The sequence below is a fragment of the Calonectris borealis genome, chromosome 6 (genome assembly GCF_964195595.1).
Source record: "Calonectris borealis chromosome 6, bCalBor7.hap1.2, whole genome shotgun sequence".
Classification (NCBI taxonomy): domain Eukaryota; kingdom Metazoa; phylum Chordata; class Aves; order Procellariiformes; family Procellariidae; genus Calonectris; species Calonectris borealis.
The window spans coordinates 34,702,028-34,719,999 of record NC_134317.1 but is presented as its reverse complement, the minus strand read 5'-3'; the positions used below and the strand labels follow the sequence as shown (position 1 = coordinate 34,719,999).

Here is a 17,972-nt window from a genome sequence, read left to right as displayed (position 1 = left end):
TGTGCATAAACAGAATATACACTTCAATATAAATATGCTTTCAGGACTATTTAAAGTATTAGAAGTATGCTGCAGTCCAATAAAAAATGCAGATGGAGCTAGCAGATTTTGGCAAGTGCCTGACTACATTCAGATGTGCTAGAGATCTGACCAGTGTCTGGAAAGCAAAGGCTGAGCGCTGGCGTTTGCATTTCTAAATAACAGCAGAGGATGAGAAAGAAAATGGTATAGGTACAAACGGGATATGAACTGAAGTAATAAATGCTTGACCTTTAAATTTTATCTTTGCCAACTTCTCAGACTGCTTCTCCCAAAGACTGACATGACTGTGTTTTTTGTTATGCTTTTATTTGCCATATTTGTAGTTAGTTACAAGTAAAAATGATTCAAATCCATTGTAGTTAATACAAAATAAAAATATAGCTGCACGGGTTATGCCATGATTTTTCTTACAAACAGTATCTCCTATATGATACCATACACTTAAGAGCTTAACTCTTAATAGTACTCACCTACACTAAGCTCTTATTGACTAACTTCCAGTGTGATTTACTGGTTGCAGATATTACCCCTGTGGAGTAATATCTGTTAATCATTTAATAATGGTATTTTTGCTGTAGTTTTTATTTCCCCTGTAATTTGTGATTCTAAATACAAGTTGAAGGAAGCAACCTTTTAGTGCAATGTTAAGTATCAGTAGAATTTTTTTTTATATATATATATATATAAAATAAAAATAAAAATAACCCACTGCATAAACAAACAAGGATGTAAGGTAACTGTTGTGGGTATTGTGCTTCCCTTTCCTCCCCCTTACCTTTGTTAAGTGACAGGAATGAACATTCATGGTGAACAAACTACCCTGTAATCTCTCATTTTCAATGAATTTTGAAAAATTACAGGCTTGTAATTTTGAGAGCAGGTAGGTGGCTTTGATGAAAGTTATTAGCAGAGAATCAAATCTTATGGCTTTGCAGACTCATTCTTATGTAAAACTCATCCCTGCCATGAAGTTCAATCCATAACACATTGTTCCCTTTAGACATGCCTAAAAGAGTACTTCACCTTTTTGAAAAAATTGTGCTTACATCCCTGTAATTATCTAACTCTTCTGTGTAGATATAGCTCTATATATGAAATAATTTGTAAAAAGATAAATTATGCTATTTTCAAAATACTCTGAGATACAAAGTTGTGCAGGTGCAAGTTTGATAGTATATTGCTACGAAGACTAAGAATTAATTAATTAGTGTTATCTGAGTATATATTCTTTAAGCTGGAAGTAGGGATTTAATATTGCAGGGTTTTTTTTGTGCTTTTTTACATTTCATAGCATTTCATACTTTCTTCAGACTATATCCATGTTTCTATCAAATTCCTTCTATTTTTTTTTTTCAATATCTGATCCCTTAAAGGTACAGTAGCTGATCACACATTCATGCTTGTCACTAATGTATTTCCATAACTCTGGAGGACTGAAAAACATCTTTTCATTTCCACCTAAACACAGTCATTTCTTCTAAGTGAATAGCGAGAGGCTTCTGGCAAAAATCTTTCCCCCCACTGAAATTGATGGAACCAACTTTTCAGCTTTGTCCTTTAGGTACTCTGCTCTTCTGGGCTTACAGCATGGTGGAGCAAAACCCCAGACAAACAGTGTGTATGCAGTTACTGAGGCTGTTAGTATTCACGGAGCATAGCACGGAAACTGAAATCAAATGTTCTCATTGGTATTTCTACATTTACATACAAAACTACTCACAGTGCTGTGAAATACTGACAGAGAAGAAAACAGAGCAGAAATGTTTAGGTTTTGACTACTCTCCACGCATTCCTCTGACCTAACTATAAGAAAGCCAGATGACCCGCTTGCTTCTACTAGACATACTCTTTTCCTGCTAGTCTCTTACGCCAGCTGACAGCATCTCTAAATTAATAAACATCAGTGATTCGGCCTAAAATGAAGCATGTTGCAGTCGTGTCATTGACCTTGTTCACTCTGCGTTCCAACACGATGCAATAAATTACCACTGCAGAGAAAAGGATGGAAGAAACTGAATCGCTACTACCGCCAGTGTAGCAGAAACGAGTTACTCGCCTAAGTAAAACCATGCGTATCTGGAAGGCGAAGGAAGGCTCGGGTCGATTACGCTGTTTGATCTATCTGCAGGACAGCTGCTTGGGTCGTTTCTTCGTCAGATTGTTCCGTTTCCCCGCCGACTGGGTTGTTTCTTTCATCATACAGTTTCTGGCTAGAAACTTCTAGAGGCATCCCATACTCTTCATCATCTTCAACAATGGACAGCTCGATGTTGTTGTTCATCATGGCGTTCCCTTCCATTCTGGCTTCCTTCTCTAGAGAATCGGCTACGGCTTTGCCCTCCTCGGTCAGCGAGGTGGTAGGTGTCATATCCGAGTGCATGTCTGCGAATGACATTTCATCCTCATTCTCAGCTTGGTCGTTGCTTGTAGTTTCCGTTGGTCTGTCCTCAGCTTCAGCAGGGCTTTCTCCTTCGCGGGCTTTCTTCACGTTGAACGTGAGGGGAGACACTTTGAAAGCCGAACTCTTTGAAGAGGAGGATTTCTGATGATGCACAGTAAGCGATTTCTTGATCTTTTCTCTCCGTTCGGGCGAGACAATCTTTGTGCTGATCTTGTTCATCTTCTTTTCGATGTTTTGGCGGGAAAATGCTTTCTTGAGGCTGTCTACCTTCTTGAGGCTGGATCTTTTAATTTTCTCAGCTCTTGATTCTTCTGTTTTCTCCTCTGCGCTGTCATCCACATCATCTTCCTCGTGAAACATTTCATCATCTGAACACAACTCCACTGTGTGCAAGGTTTCTTCCAGTGATTTGTTCTCATCCACAGGCTCCTCTTTTCCTTCTGTAATGCTGGGAACAGGCTCTTTTGTAAAAACACTGGCAGGGATCTCATTTTCCTCCTGAAAGAATTGACAATATTTGAGTTTCATAGTTCACGGGACACAAATTTAATAAACAAAGCACAACCCTGAACAATTACTTCCCCCCCACCCCCCATGATGAGATGAAGGATGCTGAACATTTCTTGTTGTTTCAGTGTATTTAACCAGTAACAAGCCACTCAAAGCCCACTGAACCATTATCTGGTACAGTTTAAAACTAATGAGCTGTCAGCTGTAAGATTTCTCTTTCAGAGTGACTTGGAAGGTATACAGAATGGAAATCCCGTTCTTTGTCATTTAGATTAGATACTCTTATTAAAGAGTTTAGCTGTAAGTTGTACACCTATCCCTGGGGAGAAGGGATGGTATGGCGGCTGAGGAGGTCGTACTACAGACTCCTGCGTAGACCTACGGACGTCACGTAACCCCCAGAGCTTTCAGTTTCTCTAGCCAAAGGTTGGGAATATCCCTGCAGAGACGTTGGGTGCACCTGAGAGGTAAAAGGTTGGGAATATCCCTGCAGAGATGTTGGGTGCACCTGAGAGGTACCTTAGATGGCAAATGCAGTTAGCGCTCCCACTCTGTTTCAGAGAAACGTATGTTGCTGTTAAAACTGGATTGTCGGTACTGAGAAGCCATGCAGTCTATGAGGTTTATGTGCTATTTCCCATCTATTTACAGCACAGGAAAAAAAATGGTAAATTTCGTTGGTAAATTGGTAAATATTAAAAATATGGACAGGGCAATTCCTTGAAACAGAATAAAAAAAGAAGTTTATGGCATACAAAAATAAACAGACATTATACCACATAGAAAATACTAGTAGTCCCTTCTAGCTAAGAGGAAAAAGATTGCTTTTGAGAAACAAAACCAAGAAAGGGCATGGAAAGAAAGAAGGTAACTGAAAACAAACCAGGCTGAACAAGGGCAGAAGCTGCAACTCGTAACGAAGGACCTCTGAGACTACCGAGCACAGCAGCTCTGCAACACCGAGCAGTTCAGAGGCAGCACAATGAACGCTCTGTTCTGCGGTAGGTTTTGCAGGCATCTGCCCATGCAAAGAAAATGAGGCTCCTCGCACACTCCCTTTTCTTTTCAGAATCGTTACGCCTTAGATCTGCATATTCTCTATTTATTACCTTTTTTATCACCTTCAGACAGAGTGCATGCAATATCACGTAGTGTTATGGATTGGAAGGATTTTTTTTATTCCCCGCCCCGTATTTCTCTTTAGATACAAAAAGCAGTAAGTGCTGAGTGAAATGGTTGTAATAGTCTCAGATCTGTCCCTAGTGGGCCTGAGCGTACAGTTAAGGGGAAAAAAGGCCACATACACTTCGAAGTTCATGCTCATTATTTCAGGACTGAGCATACAGTTGTGATCACTGGAGAGAGTAGTGTCTCAAGTAAAATTTGCTGCCAAGACTGTATAAGCATGTCTTTATGAATACACCACAGTGCTTTGTACACGGTTGTTCTTAAAAACAAAATACTCCTGACTACCTTGTAGCGCTTCTATAACTCAAGAATATGCACGTGGACAGGCAGAATCATTTTATACCGTACATACACAGTATATAATCATCTATACTGTGATTCAAGTGTGTTGATGAATATCCCTCAGGGATATAAAAATGAAAAGTGCCAAAAAAATTGATGGCTGTTTGACAGTTTGTATGTGCTTTGCTTCTACGGTTTCCACACACCTTCCTGGACCAGCGGCCTCAGTTGGATACACTGGCACAGACAAGGTTTCCAAGCCCTTTGCCTGCAGTGGAACATCTAATAAAGCCAGCGCTCTTCTCCCGACACCTATAATGTTGTTGCAACCATCGGCAACAGTGACCAAGATAACAAAACAAAGAAAACCTGCACCAGCTTTAAGTGAAAACAGCTGTAACTGCAGTACAAATATTTATATTTTCTCTCCACTGCAGTTAATGAAATGTGGATTACATGAGTGGGTGCAGTGTTAAATTATTCCCCAGAGCATGAGAACTCAGTATAAAGCATAATTTACGTGTCTTGTACATTCTTTCCAAACCTAGGTAATCGCATACAGATTTAAGCATCTCAACAGTCAGGTGTAAGTGCCTGAATGGCATAGAAAGCTCTGATTTTAATGAGCAAAGATGGGTTGTAACTTTTAAGGTATTTAGTCTAGGAAAGTGGTGGTGTATGAGATTGATCACAGTGCAGTCTGAGCCAGAGATGGGCCTGCGTGGCTCATCTCAAGGTCAGGTTAGCTCTGTACCTACAGTATTCACATTAAACTGAAGTGCTGCGTGCAGTCTCCAGAAGAATATGGACATACATTTTATTTCAATTTTTATCAAATTTGTGACTGAGTAGAAGGGAGACTGTCAAACTATCATATTTATAAAGAAAAAAAAAAAGCAAACAAAAATATACTACATAATAATGAGCTAATGATTCAATTAAAAGCAGATCCTAGGTGGTCTTTGGCTATCAGACAATACTGGCGTTCAAGAAATCACCTCTCTGTCTAAGCTTCCTGCATGGCCCTGGAAAACATCAGCCTCTGGGCATCTAGTATTCTGCTTGTAAAATGGGAATGACATGCTTTCCTATCTCACGTTTCTAAAAGACCTTAGGATCACAGGAACTATTAAAATGCAAATGAAAATAAATTAAGCAAAATGCTTTGGAAATACAAAGGTGGTATACTAGGAATGCTCTGTGGTGGAACAGATGTTTCTGTTTCTAATACAGTTGCTGATAACATGTTGTAAGTGGGCTATTGGTAACTTTTTGGTCTAACAAGTTTGTTACATATATTTTGGTTTGATACATTTTTCAAGTAGTCTAGTATTTCATTTAGGAAGACTAGAACAATACATTGAAAAATGCCAACTGTTACAAACTGCGTAACTATTTTCCGTGCCAAAAAAAGTAGAACTTTGATCTTTTCTTCTTGATCTAATCTAAAATTCTGAGAAAGCAATACACCTTTTTATTTTCCATATCCAAGTCCAAAAACAGCACTTGCATTTTCTCAGATGAGCTTGACTGTAGGTAGGTAGCTCCTCTGAATTTTATTTTGTCCATGTAGGAGCCGAATAGACTTGTGCAAGTTCTCTGTGTAAAACAACTCTTGCTAATACTAGGAATACTTGCAAAATTAAAACCAGTGCCTTCCCTGTGGCTTTGATCAGCCATTCTCGGGAACTTTCTATAGGTCATAATCTCTACCCTATCTTTTACCAGAAAGGAAGGTAAGATCCGTAACGGTGTACTACAAAACCAAATGACCTGAGTGAACAGGTAGTTAATTTACTCAGGAGTGCTGAATCTCTGATGCCGCATAAAGGAAATCAGCGTGCTTTGGTTTGGATTTTTGTTAGATTTGTGGTAAGAGGCCATGGCCTTCAAGAAGGGGAGATGGCATTTTCCCATGCTTACAGCAGTCCAGGCTCCTCTGCACTTTGTCGATGCTGTTATATGCCTAAATGATTACTAGTCTAAAACTTGTTTTGCTACACAAAATAGGTCAAAAGATGGCAAATCCTTCTAAAACCAACTACAGTTCCACCTACTTTCCTTCAGACAAATAAATGCTCTTCAGACCTGGATGTCACCACGGGGAGGAGGAGGGCAGGGAGCAGGCTGGGACCGCGGGCAAGGAGGAGGAAATTGCCGGCTGCCCATGTGCACGTCCTGTGGAGGCTGGGGCACGGGGGGTTTGGCTGCACTGTCCCCCTGACCTCCCACGGCACAGCTGGAGCAAGTCCTAAGAGCCGTGCGAGATACTTTAGTCATTAATCAATATAAGAGTATTCTCCCTGCAAGGCTCCAGTGGGAAATATCGTAGTTAGGTAATAGCTTTAGCGGTTTGTAATTCTTCTGTTTCCCTCACTTGTTCACTTTTGAGTTTGAAGTTGCCTTTTCAAAAGATTATTACAGTGACCCAAACAGCAAGGTACACCCAAATGGCTGATTTCCTCTGCCCTCCTCTTGCTTCACTTCAGGATGAAGCATTTACCAAGAGCAGCATCTGAAAGGGGCTTGAATATCAGTGTGCTTGACCCCAAGCCGTAATTTTGACATATTTTATAGTCCTATTCACTAGTAAACATGACATTTAACTGAAAAATTAAACATGAGCCTTTTTTATCTTGCATTTTGCTTCTGCAGCTAAAATAGCAAACAAAACCCCCACCAAACCAGAACCAAAAAGCTGGTCATGTGGCAAGAACAAAATAGAGGGGAACAATGCCAAAGCTTAACAAGGATTTTTAAAACAGTCACTTCAGTGTTTTGCTAAATTGCTGTGTCACTTGTGGCATTTGTAATAACTTTTGCATCCTCAAATGCTTGAAATGGAGCTCCATTAAAATATGTCACCAATTAAAGAAATATATGCAAACTAGGAACAATGCAGACAGTCTTAGAGAAAACTAAGAGCATTTTAATGGAAAATATGTAAATAGCTGAACTTTTCTAAACACAGTTCATTCTCAGCGTGTACGCTGAGGGAAAGCTGATGCTGGCATGTGGCAGCACGGTTTCATAAAATGCAGAGCTGGAGCTCAGTCATGCGTTTTGGCTATGCTCAGTGCTCCCACCAAGTATCAGGGAGCTTGAGGTATACGGTGAATGCAGAACTGAATCACAAATGTGTACTTTTATTTTCATACCGAGCTGTCTTCCTAAGCTGGAAAAGCAGGTCCTAATGAGAAACATGCTGTGTGAAGTTTGGGATTGGTTTTTTCCAGTGGAAAAGAAGAATCCCCCAACTGAAGAGAAGTCTCATATATCCAGATTTCCCTTTTGAAAAATCTGGCATCAATATGGCTTCATTGCTGCGACTTCTCCTTCCTGCAATTGTTTTTCCATGGATTCCTGCTTGGGGCAGTACAGAATCCCAGCCAGCCTTCTGCTCTTTTCCCTCTGTACGATTCTCCTAGCAAGGCTGTGGCCCTGCTGACTAGGAGGCCATCCCACCTCCGCCCTGTAAGGAGACCCCGCAGGGAGATTTCGAGGAGGTGGGCTTGCAGGTAAGGCGCCTGCCCAGGCTGGCAGCAGGCTTTCGGGCACAGCCTCGTGAGCACCCACCATCCCTCCGGGTGCGGCCGCTTCCCCAGTGGAAAATCCCAGCTCCTCCCAGGCTCCGCCGGAGAAAGCCCTGGGCGCTGCCCACCCTGGCCACCCTCCCACGCCCCGGGAAGCTCTGCCGGCCACCCTGGTTTTCCAGACAGCCACGCTGCCTTTTAGCAACAGCCCAGTGCCAGGAGCAATTCCCAGTTGACAGCTGAATTTTTTTTACTGGATTTTTTTTAATTGAATTTAACTGCAGTGTTTCTTTTCTAAGCCTTGTGTTCCTGATTCGCATCGGCTTGGGATCGGTTAAGTTCATCTCCCCCCCCGCCATGACAACATATTTTCCAGTGAGAGACGGGAACACAGTCAACTAAATCCTTGTAAAAGCAATGAAGAACAGACCTCCTGTCCAAAGGCACCACCCCCGTGACGGGCGGTGGAGCAGCAGTGGATTTTCTTTAGCTGTTGTTCTGGGACATGGACCCGTGTTGTTTGGTTTGGGTTTGTGCACTTTAGGACCCAGTATTAAGGAAAGGCTCGGAGGTTTAAATAGACCTTAGCTTTGCAATACTATTTAGTGTCGGGGAACAAGCCAAGCCAGCCCTCCCCTCTCGGACGCTGCTTTACCCTTCAAACCCTTCTTGGCGAGTTTGAGCAGTACTTTTACCCAGTGCCTGCAGATCACTGCCTCTAGGCAGCAGTAGTGGGGATCCCTGGCTGAGGCAACCCTAACTGCCCACACACAGCTGTGTTTCTGTCTTTCCTCTACACACTACGTCATCTTAAAATGCTAAAATTTGGGTTCTCTGGAGGAAGATGCTGTAGTTGCAATAGCAAGGCCTTAATTCTCATGCTCGCAGGTAGCAGAAATGTCACAAAATACCTTCCCACAGGCCAAGCTGGTGCCCCCTCCCCACGGGAAACGTTCAAGGTCTAGGTCTGAGCCTGGAGGCGGGAGGCAGTCGTTAGCTAACAGGGCCTGGGAGATGGCAATGTTTTGACTTACAGCAACGGATCTTAAATTCCTTGGAGAAGTCCAGAGAACATGTGTCTTTTAATTTACCCAGTCCCTGGAATAATTTCCACATTCCTTCTAGGGTGGAAACCACCACGCTCGGTACATGCCGCAGCTCCTCCTCTTCTGGCTTGACAAGCCCGGACGGTAATTTGGGAGAACAATAAGCAGGGAGGTGGGGGCTTCCTTTCTCGGGGAAGTGCCTGTGCACTAACCAGGCCTGCCAGCTTTTAAAAGCAAGTTCTGCTCTGTTGTTTGTTTAAATAGAAAAAACCCCAACAACCCGAGGATTGGAGTTAGCTACTGACAGACGTAACATGCAGCCGACAAGTTTAGCCTGAGGAGCTGCTGATGTGCCCGACCTGTGGCTGCTCCAGCCCCATGCTCGCTCTCCTTCCTTCCCCCAGTGTGTTGTAGAGATCTGTCTGTTTTTTTTTTTCTTTTTTTCTTTTTTTTTTTTTAGAAAGATGTAAAAGTCATGTCCTGTGTTTAGTTAAAGCTCACGCCATGTTCTGTCCAGACCATTGCTTAAAAAGGGGAAAATATGCAAACTGCTGCTATCACTGGATGGACTCCCAGGAAGCTGAATTTTTAGCTCATCCCTGAATGGGCCAGAACAGCCTGAGGTGGGAAGCGGGGCGTGAGGCTGAGTGCGACAGGGAGCTGCAGCGCTGCCCCTCTCCTGCTTCTGAGGGCAGATGCAAGGGCGGTTTTTAGGGGTATTGCTACAAGTTAGCAAAATGGGCTCTTTTCTCAAGTTTGCCAAGAGTTTACTAAAAAAAAAGGGCCCTTTCTACAAGTTTGCTTAACCCCCCCCCCAACAAAACAACTCTTTCCCCACGTATGCGGAGAGTTAGTAAAAGGTGTCTCTTTCCCCGAGTTTGCTGAGAATAAAAGGTGGCTCTTTCCCCTTTTTTGCTGAGTTAGCAAAACAAGGTCTCTTTCCTCAGGCACGCTTAAGAGTTAGTAAAAGACAGCTCTTTCTCCTAATTTGCCAAGCGTAAAAGAGGTTTCCTTCCCCACAGTTTGCTAAAAGTTAGCAAAGAAAGGGCTCCTTCCCCGTGTTTGCTAAGAGTTAGCAAAAAAATAAAGGGCGTTTTCTCCAAGTTTGCCAAGAGTTAGCAAAAAAGACAGCTCTTTCCCCAGGTTTGCAAGGAGTTAGCAAAACAGGCTCTTTCCTCAAGTTTGCTAAGAGGAAAAGCGGGCATTTCTCCTAAAGTTGCTAAGGATAAGAGGGCTCTTTCCCCAAGTCTGCTAAGAGTTAGCAAAAAAGACTGCTCTTTCCCCAAGTTTGCTGAGATTGAAAGAAGGCTGAGCTTGAAAGAAGGTTTTTCTCCCAACTGCACTAAGTTAGCAAAAAGACAGCCTTTTTCCCAAGTTTGCTAAGAGTTAGTAGCAAGTCAGCTCTTTCCCTAGTGTTGCTAGGAGTTAGCAGAAACGGGCTCTTCCCCCAGGTTTGGGAATAAGGTGCGGGGGGATGCAGGGCGTGGTGGCCGGGGGGCACGGGGTGGCCGCAGGGCCTCTCACCTGGAAGATGAGCACCTTGAAGCGGTCCCGCCGGAGCAGCTGCGCGTGATGCTGCTCCAGGCGTCGCACCTGGTCGCATTGCCTCTCCAGCCGCTCCCGCACGACGCGGGTGTGGGCGCACACCTTCCGCGACTTCTCCAGCAGCTTCTCCACCGCTTCCCCCGTCGCCCCGTGGCTGCGGCACAATTTCCCCAGATCTCCCTGAATACCCCTCACCGCCCCTTCCAAACCCCGTTGCCTCTGCTCCATCTGCCGCTGTTGCCCTTCCACCGCTTCCAGCATGGATACCAGTTTCTCCAGCAAGGCCAGGACCGTCAGGGCGTTCACCTGCCCCCCGACCGCCTCCGACGGCGGGAGCGGAGGGACCGCGCTACCTCCCGCCGCCTCCCCCATGGCCGCGCCGGGACGGGACGGCGGACGCCGGCGCCTCTCTTAAGGGCTGAGCCTTCCCCCTCCCCCGGGGAGGTTTCGGGCAGAGCCCGGCCCCGGCCCCGGCCCGCCCCGGGCGGCCAGGCCGCCCGGGGCGGGCCGGGCCCGTGGCCGGGCCCCCGGTGCCTCGCCCCACCCGCATCACCCCCCTTTTTTTAAAAGCGAGGGGTGTATTCTCGCCCCACGCTTCGCGAAAGGCGGTAGTCGCCTCCTCGCAAACATCGGTAGATGGCAGGAGATAACCGCGAAATGCCGTGGGGATGGGAGGAAAAATGCTGGAGAAGGGGTTGGGAAGAGGGGGGAAGAGGGTGTTGGTGGTGCGGGAGAGGTTGTGGGTGTAGGCTGGAGTTAAAAGCCTGTGGTTGGATCTGAAGGAGATTAATAATTAAAAAATAAATTAAAAGTACGTTATTACTATAATCAATATAACGTTTCTTATAATAATCCTATATTAATATGCTATAGCAATACATAATACTACAAGATTAGTATAGTTATTCTTACATAGTATTAATATAATTATAATTTTGTATAATAATTTTCATAATAATTAACATACTTATAATATATTCACACGTGGTGAATCAAATCTCCCGGCACTCCTTCCACCAAGCAAGCACCCCATGCAACACCACACTGTTTTTTTAAATGATAATTTAAATCCTCCTCCTCCTCCTCCTTATTATTATTATTACGGTTTTTAATAATAATTAGATTATGCTTATTCCATTCTGTTCTGTTCTATTGTATTCTATTCCATTCCATTCCATTCCATTCTATTCTACTCTTCTATTCTATTCTATTCTATTCTATTCTATTCTATTCTATTCTATTCTATTCTATTCTATTCTATTCTATTCTATTCTATTCTTATTTTAAAAAAAAAAAACCCAAACCAGTCTGGTGTTGCATGGGGTGCTTGCTTGGTACAAGGAGTGCCAAGAGATTTGATTCACTGCCCGCAATGTGGAGATTAGCTGGGCACTCCGGTTGCCCTGGCTGGGTTCTCCAGCGTTTCTTCGGTAAAAAATCTTAGGGTTAGAACATCTGTTTTGGGGGAATAACGATAAACTGGGTGTGGTGGCAGAGGGACAGCATTTTCAAGCTTTTGCAAAGCACCAAAAGGAGCTACCTGGCACGAAGAAAAACCAAGCTGTTTATTTAGAATAATACATAACTGTTCCCAGGTCTCATCCAAAGCTGTTATCGTCAAGGAAAACATTACAAAGTTTCGCGGACTTGGGTTGCTCATCCGTGTGCTGACGTTCTCAAGAACAGTCAATTTCTTTTTATCTTCTGTTCTTGGCATTTGCCTGGTGACAGGACTTCTTGCTGCAATGCAGATGTTTCTAATACTTGGGTATATAGAATTCTAATACTTGGGTAGCTGAAATACAATATTTTCTAATACTTGGGTATGTATAATTTTCTCCATTATTTTCCTGCATCCTGTAGATTAAAAACATCTATTTGGAGTCCAAATGGCCGTGATCCTCACTCTTTTTTGTGTACACAGAAAACAAAATATTTTAATTATTTTACCATGAAAAGGAATAAAAATTAATGACTTAAGAATAACGCAAATGAATTAACCATTTCAATTACTGCGTGCTTGAGCCCCTGAATGTTCTGCAATGTTACCATTAGTATCTGATTTTTTTGGTCCTTGCCTTTTGTCGGGCTGCAACTTCTATTCCTCAAGTTGTGGGAGCTTGAAAAATGCATTTGGCGAGTGAGTTCACTTAGGAAAAAACATCACAGGGTCTGCCAGAGTTGTCAACAAGGAAAGTATGCCAAGACTGTAAAATATGCAGGCTCCGAGGGGAGTGGACATATTTTAAAGGAGCAACCTAAACAAAGCCCTTCTGTTTCCGCTGGCTCTCCCTGGCAGCGCTACCTGATACGCCCTTCCTAAGACATCCGTGTTTCCGAAGGGCTGCCGGCATCCGTCCCTCTCGGTACAGGATCCTGCCCAGCTTGTTTCCTTGCTTTCTCCCTTCTTTTTGGCTGGGACCTTGGAGCCGGGGCGAGGAGGAGGCATTTTTGCGGAGAGCAGCAGCTCACCTTGCTCTGGCGGGGTCTAACGCTCTGTCGGTGGGTGGGTGGGTGGGAGAAGGGCAGGAGTTTAAACCGGTCGCAGTTTATAGCAGAGGCAGCACACGTTGCTGCCGGCTCTGCCTGCAGCAGAGGCGTGAGATGCCGGCCTCGGCCGCGGTGGCGGAGGGGAGGGATGGAGAGAGGCCACTGCCTCCAGCAGTGCCACTCGTGGCTTCTCCCTTGCAAAGCCAGAGGAGCAGCAAGCCCTGTCTCCGTTTCAGCTCCAATTCTTCTTCCTCTCCCTCTTTCCCCATGGAAGGAACAACCCAACTCTGTCCATGCCCAGCTACATATCTTTCCTGTGGCAAAATAACTTTTTTTTTTTTTTCAAAATTAATTTCTTATTCGGTTTTGATGAGCTGTGGTGAAGCCCTGGCCTGGCTGTTGTCCTGGCTGCTGCACAAGCTGGCTTTCCAGCCCGTCGCTGGTTTGCACTTTCGTGCCTGTCTCCCCGAGGCTTTCTGCATCAGGCTTCTACTGTACGTGGCACATACGCCTGATGGAGAAGATAGGCACGCTGTCTTTGTGATCTAAATAAACACTCTCCTGACTCCTGTTATGAGCCTTCTGCAAAGGTTCTGCAAGTTTTTGAGTGTTTAAAACTCCCAGCCCTGTGTGCATCCTAGGGAAAAGCTGCAACGCCCCATGGTAGCCAGCACAATATCCGAAGTATGGTTTCCCGGTTAGTCCTCTGACCCGGCAAAGCAAAGCAGGGACAGCAGCGTTGATGTAGCTGCAAGGCCCGTCGGCACCCACGGCATTGCTCGGGGTCCCCGCGGCTCGGGAGGTGCCGTGTTGCCCCTGTGCTCCCTGCCCAGCCTTGCCACTCTGGTCACCGGCCCCGAGGCGATGCCGTGGGGAAAGGGGGGGTGGTGAGACCAGGAATAAGATGGCCCCAAACTGGTACCTCTCCCAGCCTGCCGCTAAATTCCAGCTGCGGGTTTTGACACCTGCTGTCAGCTCTGATTACCTGTCGCGTTTGTAACAACGCTGTCAGGCTGGCTGAGCTGCCAGCGCTTGGAGGAATCAGAGACTTCTTATGCAGGTTGGGTTTTTTTTTTTTTTAGTTTCATTGATTAATTCGGCAGGGTAGCGGAGGAGTTTTTTTGCCAAGTTGCAATGCAGGTTTTACTGGTGAGAAACTTTCTAGAGGAAAACATTTTACGTTTCTTTAGAACGAAGAAGCATTAAAGAGATTAAATTTATCAGGGTCATCCAATGTAAGTCAAGAGTTCTTTTCATGTAAAATCAATGTGCGTGAATTATACAGACAGAAATTGGAGGTTAACTCACTCATTAGTCACGTGGTGCTCAGGATAATAAATGTTTGATGCTGGAACATTACTGATAATTTATTAGGCATGGAGTAATAGGTAAAACAATATGACAGGAAAGGAAGGAGAGGGGAATTAATAGGGGAAGGAAGAACGGCAGGGACCGTACAGGTCATCCTCAGCTTATTGAATTTCACGTCCAAGCCCCCACTGACATTAAAGGTATGGCGTGAGGCCACCTGACTGTGCGAAGGCAGGTAGGCAAAGAACTGGTGAATGAGAAGAGCTGTGGGAGGAGAGCCCGGCACGGGAGGGAGGGTGATGTCTGCTCCAGGAGGGCAGAGGAGAAAAGAGAATAGGCATGGGACGGGGAGAAGTGATGCTGCATCTACTGGCACCGGCACCAGCGGTGTCTGCACCCAGCGAGCGGCTGAAGACACGGAACGTGTTTGCCTCTTGCTGGAGGGTTTCTCTGGGGGCTGGTCCTGGGTCACAGTAACATTCCCCTCCCGTCGGTCTGCTCCTTCTGTCGCAGTGACGTTTGTCATACCGTTGGAGCCTCTGTCTTTCAGCCAGGGTTGTTTGAAACCGGCCAAAAGCTTCTGGGGAAACAGAGGCCAGACTGGCCGGTTCGTTAAACATGCGTGGTGATTGAGTGGGTTTTGTGTTATTAGGCAGTGAGGCTAAAAATGCCGATGGAATTGTCCCAGCAGAAGGCATTTACCCCCCCTCGGCCACAGGCTGGAGCAGCCAGTGGCACAGGACAGAGAAATTAGTCCATCAACCTTTAAAGTTGCCTTTTGATGTTTTTTTAAAATAAAATTGTATGTCTGTAATGAGCCAGTCTCACCGGCAGCACCCAGTTTGTGTTGTGCTGTAAAAGCTTTAGAGAAGAAACATAATGGGTTAGAGAAACAGTAACTGATCTGCTGCGTTGTCTTTGGCACGGAGCAACCAGTTTGGACCAGTGCAACTAACCCAACCCTGCTGATAGATGCCAGTAAATGCAGTGGATTATGGACGACCTCTCCTTTAGCAATAGTTACTAGTCTTTACATTTTGAGAAGGTATCAGTATCTCAGATGTCATGTAGTGTTTTACATATAGGAGCAAGCACTGGGCTGGGGAGGAGAAATCTCTTACTGCTTCACAGCTCCGGGGCGAGGGAGACGACCCGGGAGGCTGCACGCAGAATATTTAGCATGAGGTGAGCAACTGGAAACCCACCACCTGTCTACAAGGTGGATTGGGATCTGGGTGGCGTGGGGGCCCTGGGACTTCTGCCGGGAGAGGGGGAGATTGGTGAAAAGGGAGCTGTAGCAGGAGGATGCAGCAGCAGCAGCATCCTCGGAGCACTGGCAGCTTGAGCCTTTGGGAAGTGGAGAGAGGCTGTGGGTGAGGCACCGGCTGGAAGAGGCTCCAGGCAGAGACCACCCCCTCCTGCTGCACCGTTCCTGGGCAGGGGAGCAGGGCATCGTACCCTCCCTGCAAGGGCTCTGCTGGTCCCCACGGCCATCCAGCCCGCTCCCCGCAGGAGGGAACCCCCCAGGGCCTGGCTCCTAGCTGGCAACTCCGTGCGAACAAGAGTAACTGTCTTTGGAGAGCCAATATGTGAGAGTGGGAAATTCGGAGAGTCACTGCTGGGAAAAATTTTAATATTTGGGGAAAGAGAGAGATGAGGCTATCTGATGGGAAATGTATCATCAGAAAAGAACATGAAACTGCAATTTTGCTCTCTTGTGCACATGGTATCCAGCGGAACTTAATATGCAACGAAGAAATCCACTTCCACTTTATCGGCCAGACTAAATCATGTTATGCACAGGAGACTTCCTTTTGCTGTGTGCCAAATAGTAATAATCCTGTGCAGACTTGGAGACAAGGAAAAAAAATAAGCCACATAAAAATACCGTGTGCCAGGCGTTTTCTGTGTATTTCCTCAGACATTGAGGAGCACAATAATAAACTGCCTCTTTTTTTTTCCTTTGAAAAGCAAATTAAGTTTTGCGAAAAGGGAAAGAATAGTTTCCTTAGCTTCAGATAAAAGAGAATATTTCAGCCGCTCAGTTGGACTTTTTAGCAGCTCGGACAAAAGCGAGGTCAGGACACCAGCAGATACAAATTGAACAGCATATGGGCAGTCAGACCGGACTTGCCAATTTATTGTATTCATCTAGTGAATATGTGGGGCACAGAGCAGGATAAGCAAGTCCATTAATATCAGAATAAAAGAAGATATGGAGGTGATATTAAAAGGACATGAAAAATGGCAGGATCTGTAGGATTAGCTACAGGGAACTAGCTCTGCTTTTGGAGCAGAGAACCAGCCTCATCCTCGAAACCTTCTCCAGCGGCCAAGCCTTTGTGGTGGGTGTGGGGAGCTGCAAGGTCACAGGGACCAGGGAACCGGAGCTCGGTGGTGGGGGGGTGTTGTTGTTTTTGGTGAAAGCCCTTTCCAACTGGAAGATGGGCTTTTAGGAAGTGTGATTAAAATGCTCACCGACGTTTTACATTTCCTCCAAAGGTGCCAGGTTTTTTGGAAGAAAATGCTGTTTTTTTCCCCAGTTTCAGATCAGAAACTGTATATGGAAGCAGAGCTGCTTTTCCCTTTCATTTTTGGATATTTCTGGAAAAAGGGGAGGTAGTTTTTGGTGAAAGGCAAAGATAACCTGTCTGCTTTCTCTTTCTTCCTCCAATAAAAGAGAGTAAAAATTAGAAAGCTTTTAATAATCTGAAGCTGAATACACATGGATGCTTTTTCTTCTAGGATACTTTTTATTACAATATGTTCTCAATGATTTATTGTCTTTTGAAATTTCTCAAGGAACATTTAAGAGAGCAACCTTCTTGGAAAGGACGAGGACGGTCTGCTCCTGTGAAGACTGGCAGGGTGTTCTCGTGTTGCTCCAAGGAGATTGCTCAAGGTGATGCCTCTTCCTAATGCAGGGGAGATTTTCTAGCAGTAAATCGGGGATCAGGATCAGTATTGTGCTAAAAAGGACTCTGCCTCTATCTGGCACATTCCTCGGGATTGTTATTACTGGTAAAAAGCTCTTACTTTGTAATCAGGTTGTTTGGAAGGAGATGATAATGAAATCACATTTAATGGAAGTAAATAGAACATTAATTATGTGAAGAGCAGGTGAATTGAGGAGATCTGTTTTCCGCAGATAATCGGGGAGACTCGAGTCACTTTCTGTCTGCAGACACACTGTCGTTCGTATCCCTTGAATCTTTTATTTAGGATGAGTTATAATGGACCTGGAATCTAGAGAGTGTCTTTCCCCCATTGCTGAGGCATCTGTCACGTTGTGCCATGCGAGTTCATGTTGTTCAAATGGCATCGCAGGAGGTAACAGTGCAATGCAAAGCCAAGCGTGATGAATATGACATGGCATGTCCAAAACAATACTTGCTTTTAGTAGATCAGTTATCCTTTAAAAGCCAGTATTTAGGTTTGTCCTTAGATAAGTCAATAGCTCCCGTCTCTGGTAGGAATGATGTCAACCTGAGTTACCGTTTCTGATGAACAGCGATGATGGGACAAGATGGCATGAAAAGGATGAAAGAACAGCAGACTCCTGGTGCGCATCCCAGAGCTCTTTTCCTGGGCAAGGCGAGGTTGGTGGGGCTGAGCACCATAACG

General features: G+C 45.0%; 1 protein-coding gene across 1 annotated transcript; it reads right to left on the bottom strand.

Annotated features, from left to right (window-relative positions):
- Positions 1–1,379: 1,379 nt before the first annotated feature.
- CAVIN2 (caveolae associated protein 2) lies at positions 1,380–11,029 on the bottom strand. Its single transcript, XM_075153632.1, has 2 exons — positions 10,527–11,029; positions 1,380–2,941 (listed from the first exon to the last, which is right to left on the bottom strand). Exons 1-2 carry the CDS (start codon positions 10,917–10,919, stop codon positions 2,147–2,149), a joined length of 1,188 nt encoding a protein of 395 aa, XP_075009733.1. The 5' UTR covers positions 10,920–11,029; the 3' UTR covers positions 1,380–2,146.
- Between the last annotated feature and the right edge of the window lie 6,943 nt (positions 11,030–17,972).

Excerpts from the sequence above, each read along its gene's own strand:
- CAVIN2 (XM_075153632.1), bottom strand. The coding sequence starts at position 10,919 with ATGGGGGAGGCGGCGGGAGGTAGCGCGGTCCCTCCGCTCCCGCCGTCG. Across the intron at positions 2,942-10,526 it reads TCAAGGTGCTCATCTTCCAG|GAGGAAAATGAGATCCCTGC; the intron begins GTGAGAGGCCCT and ends CAATTCTTTCAG.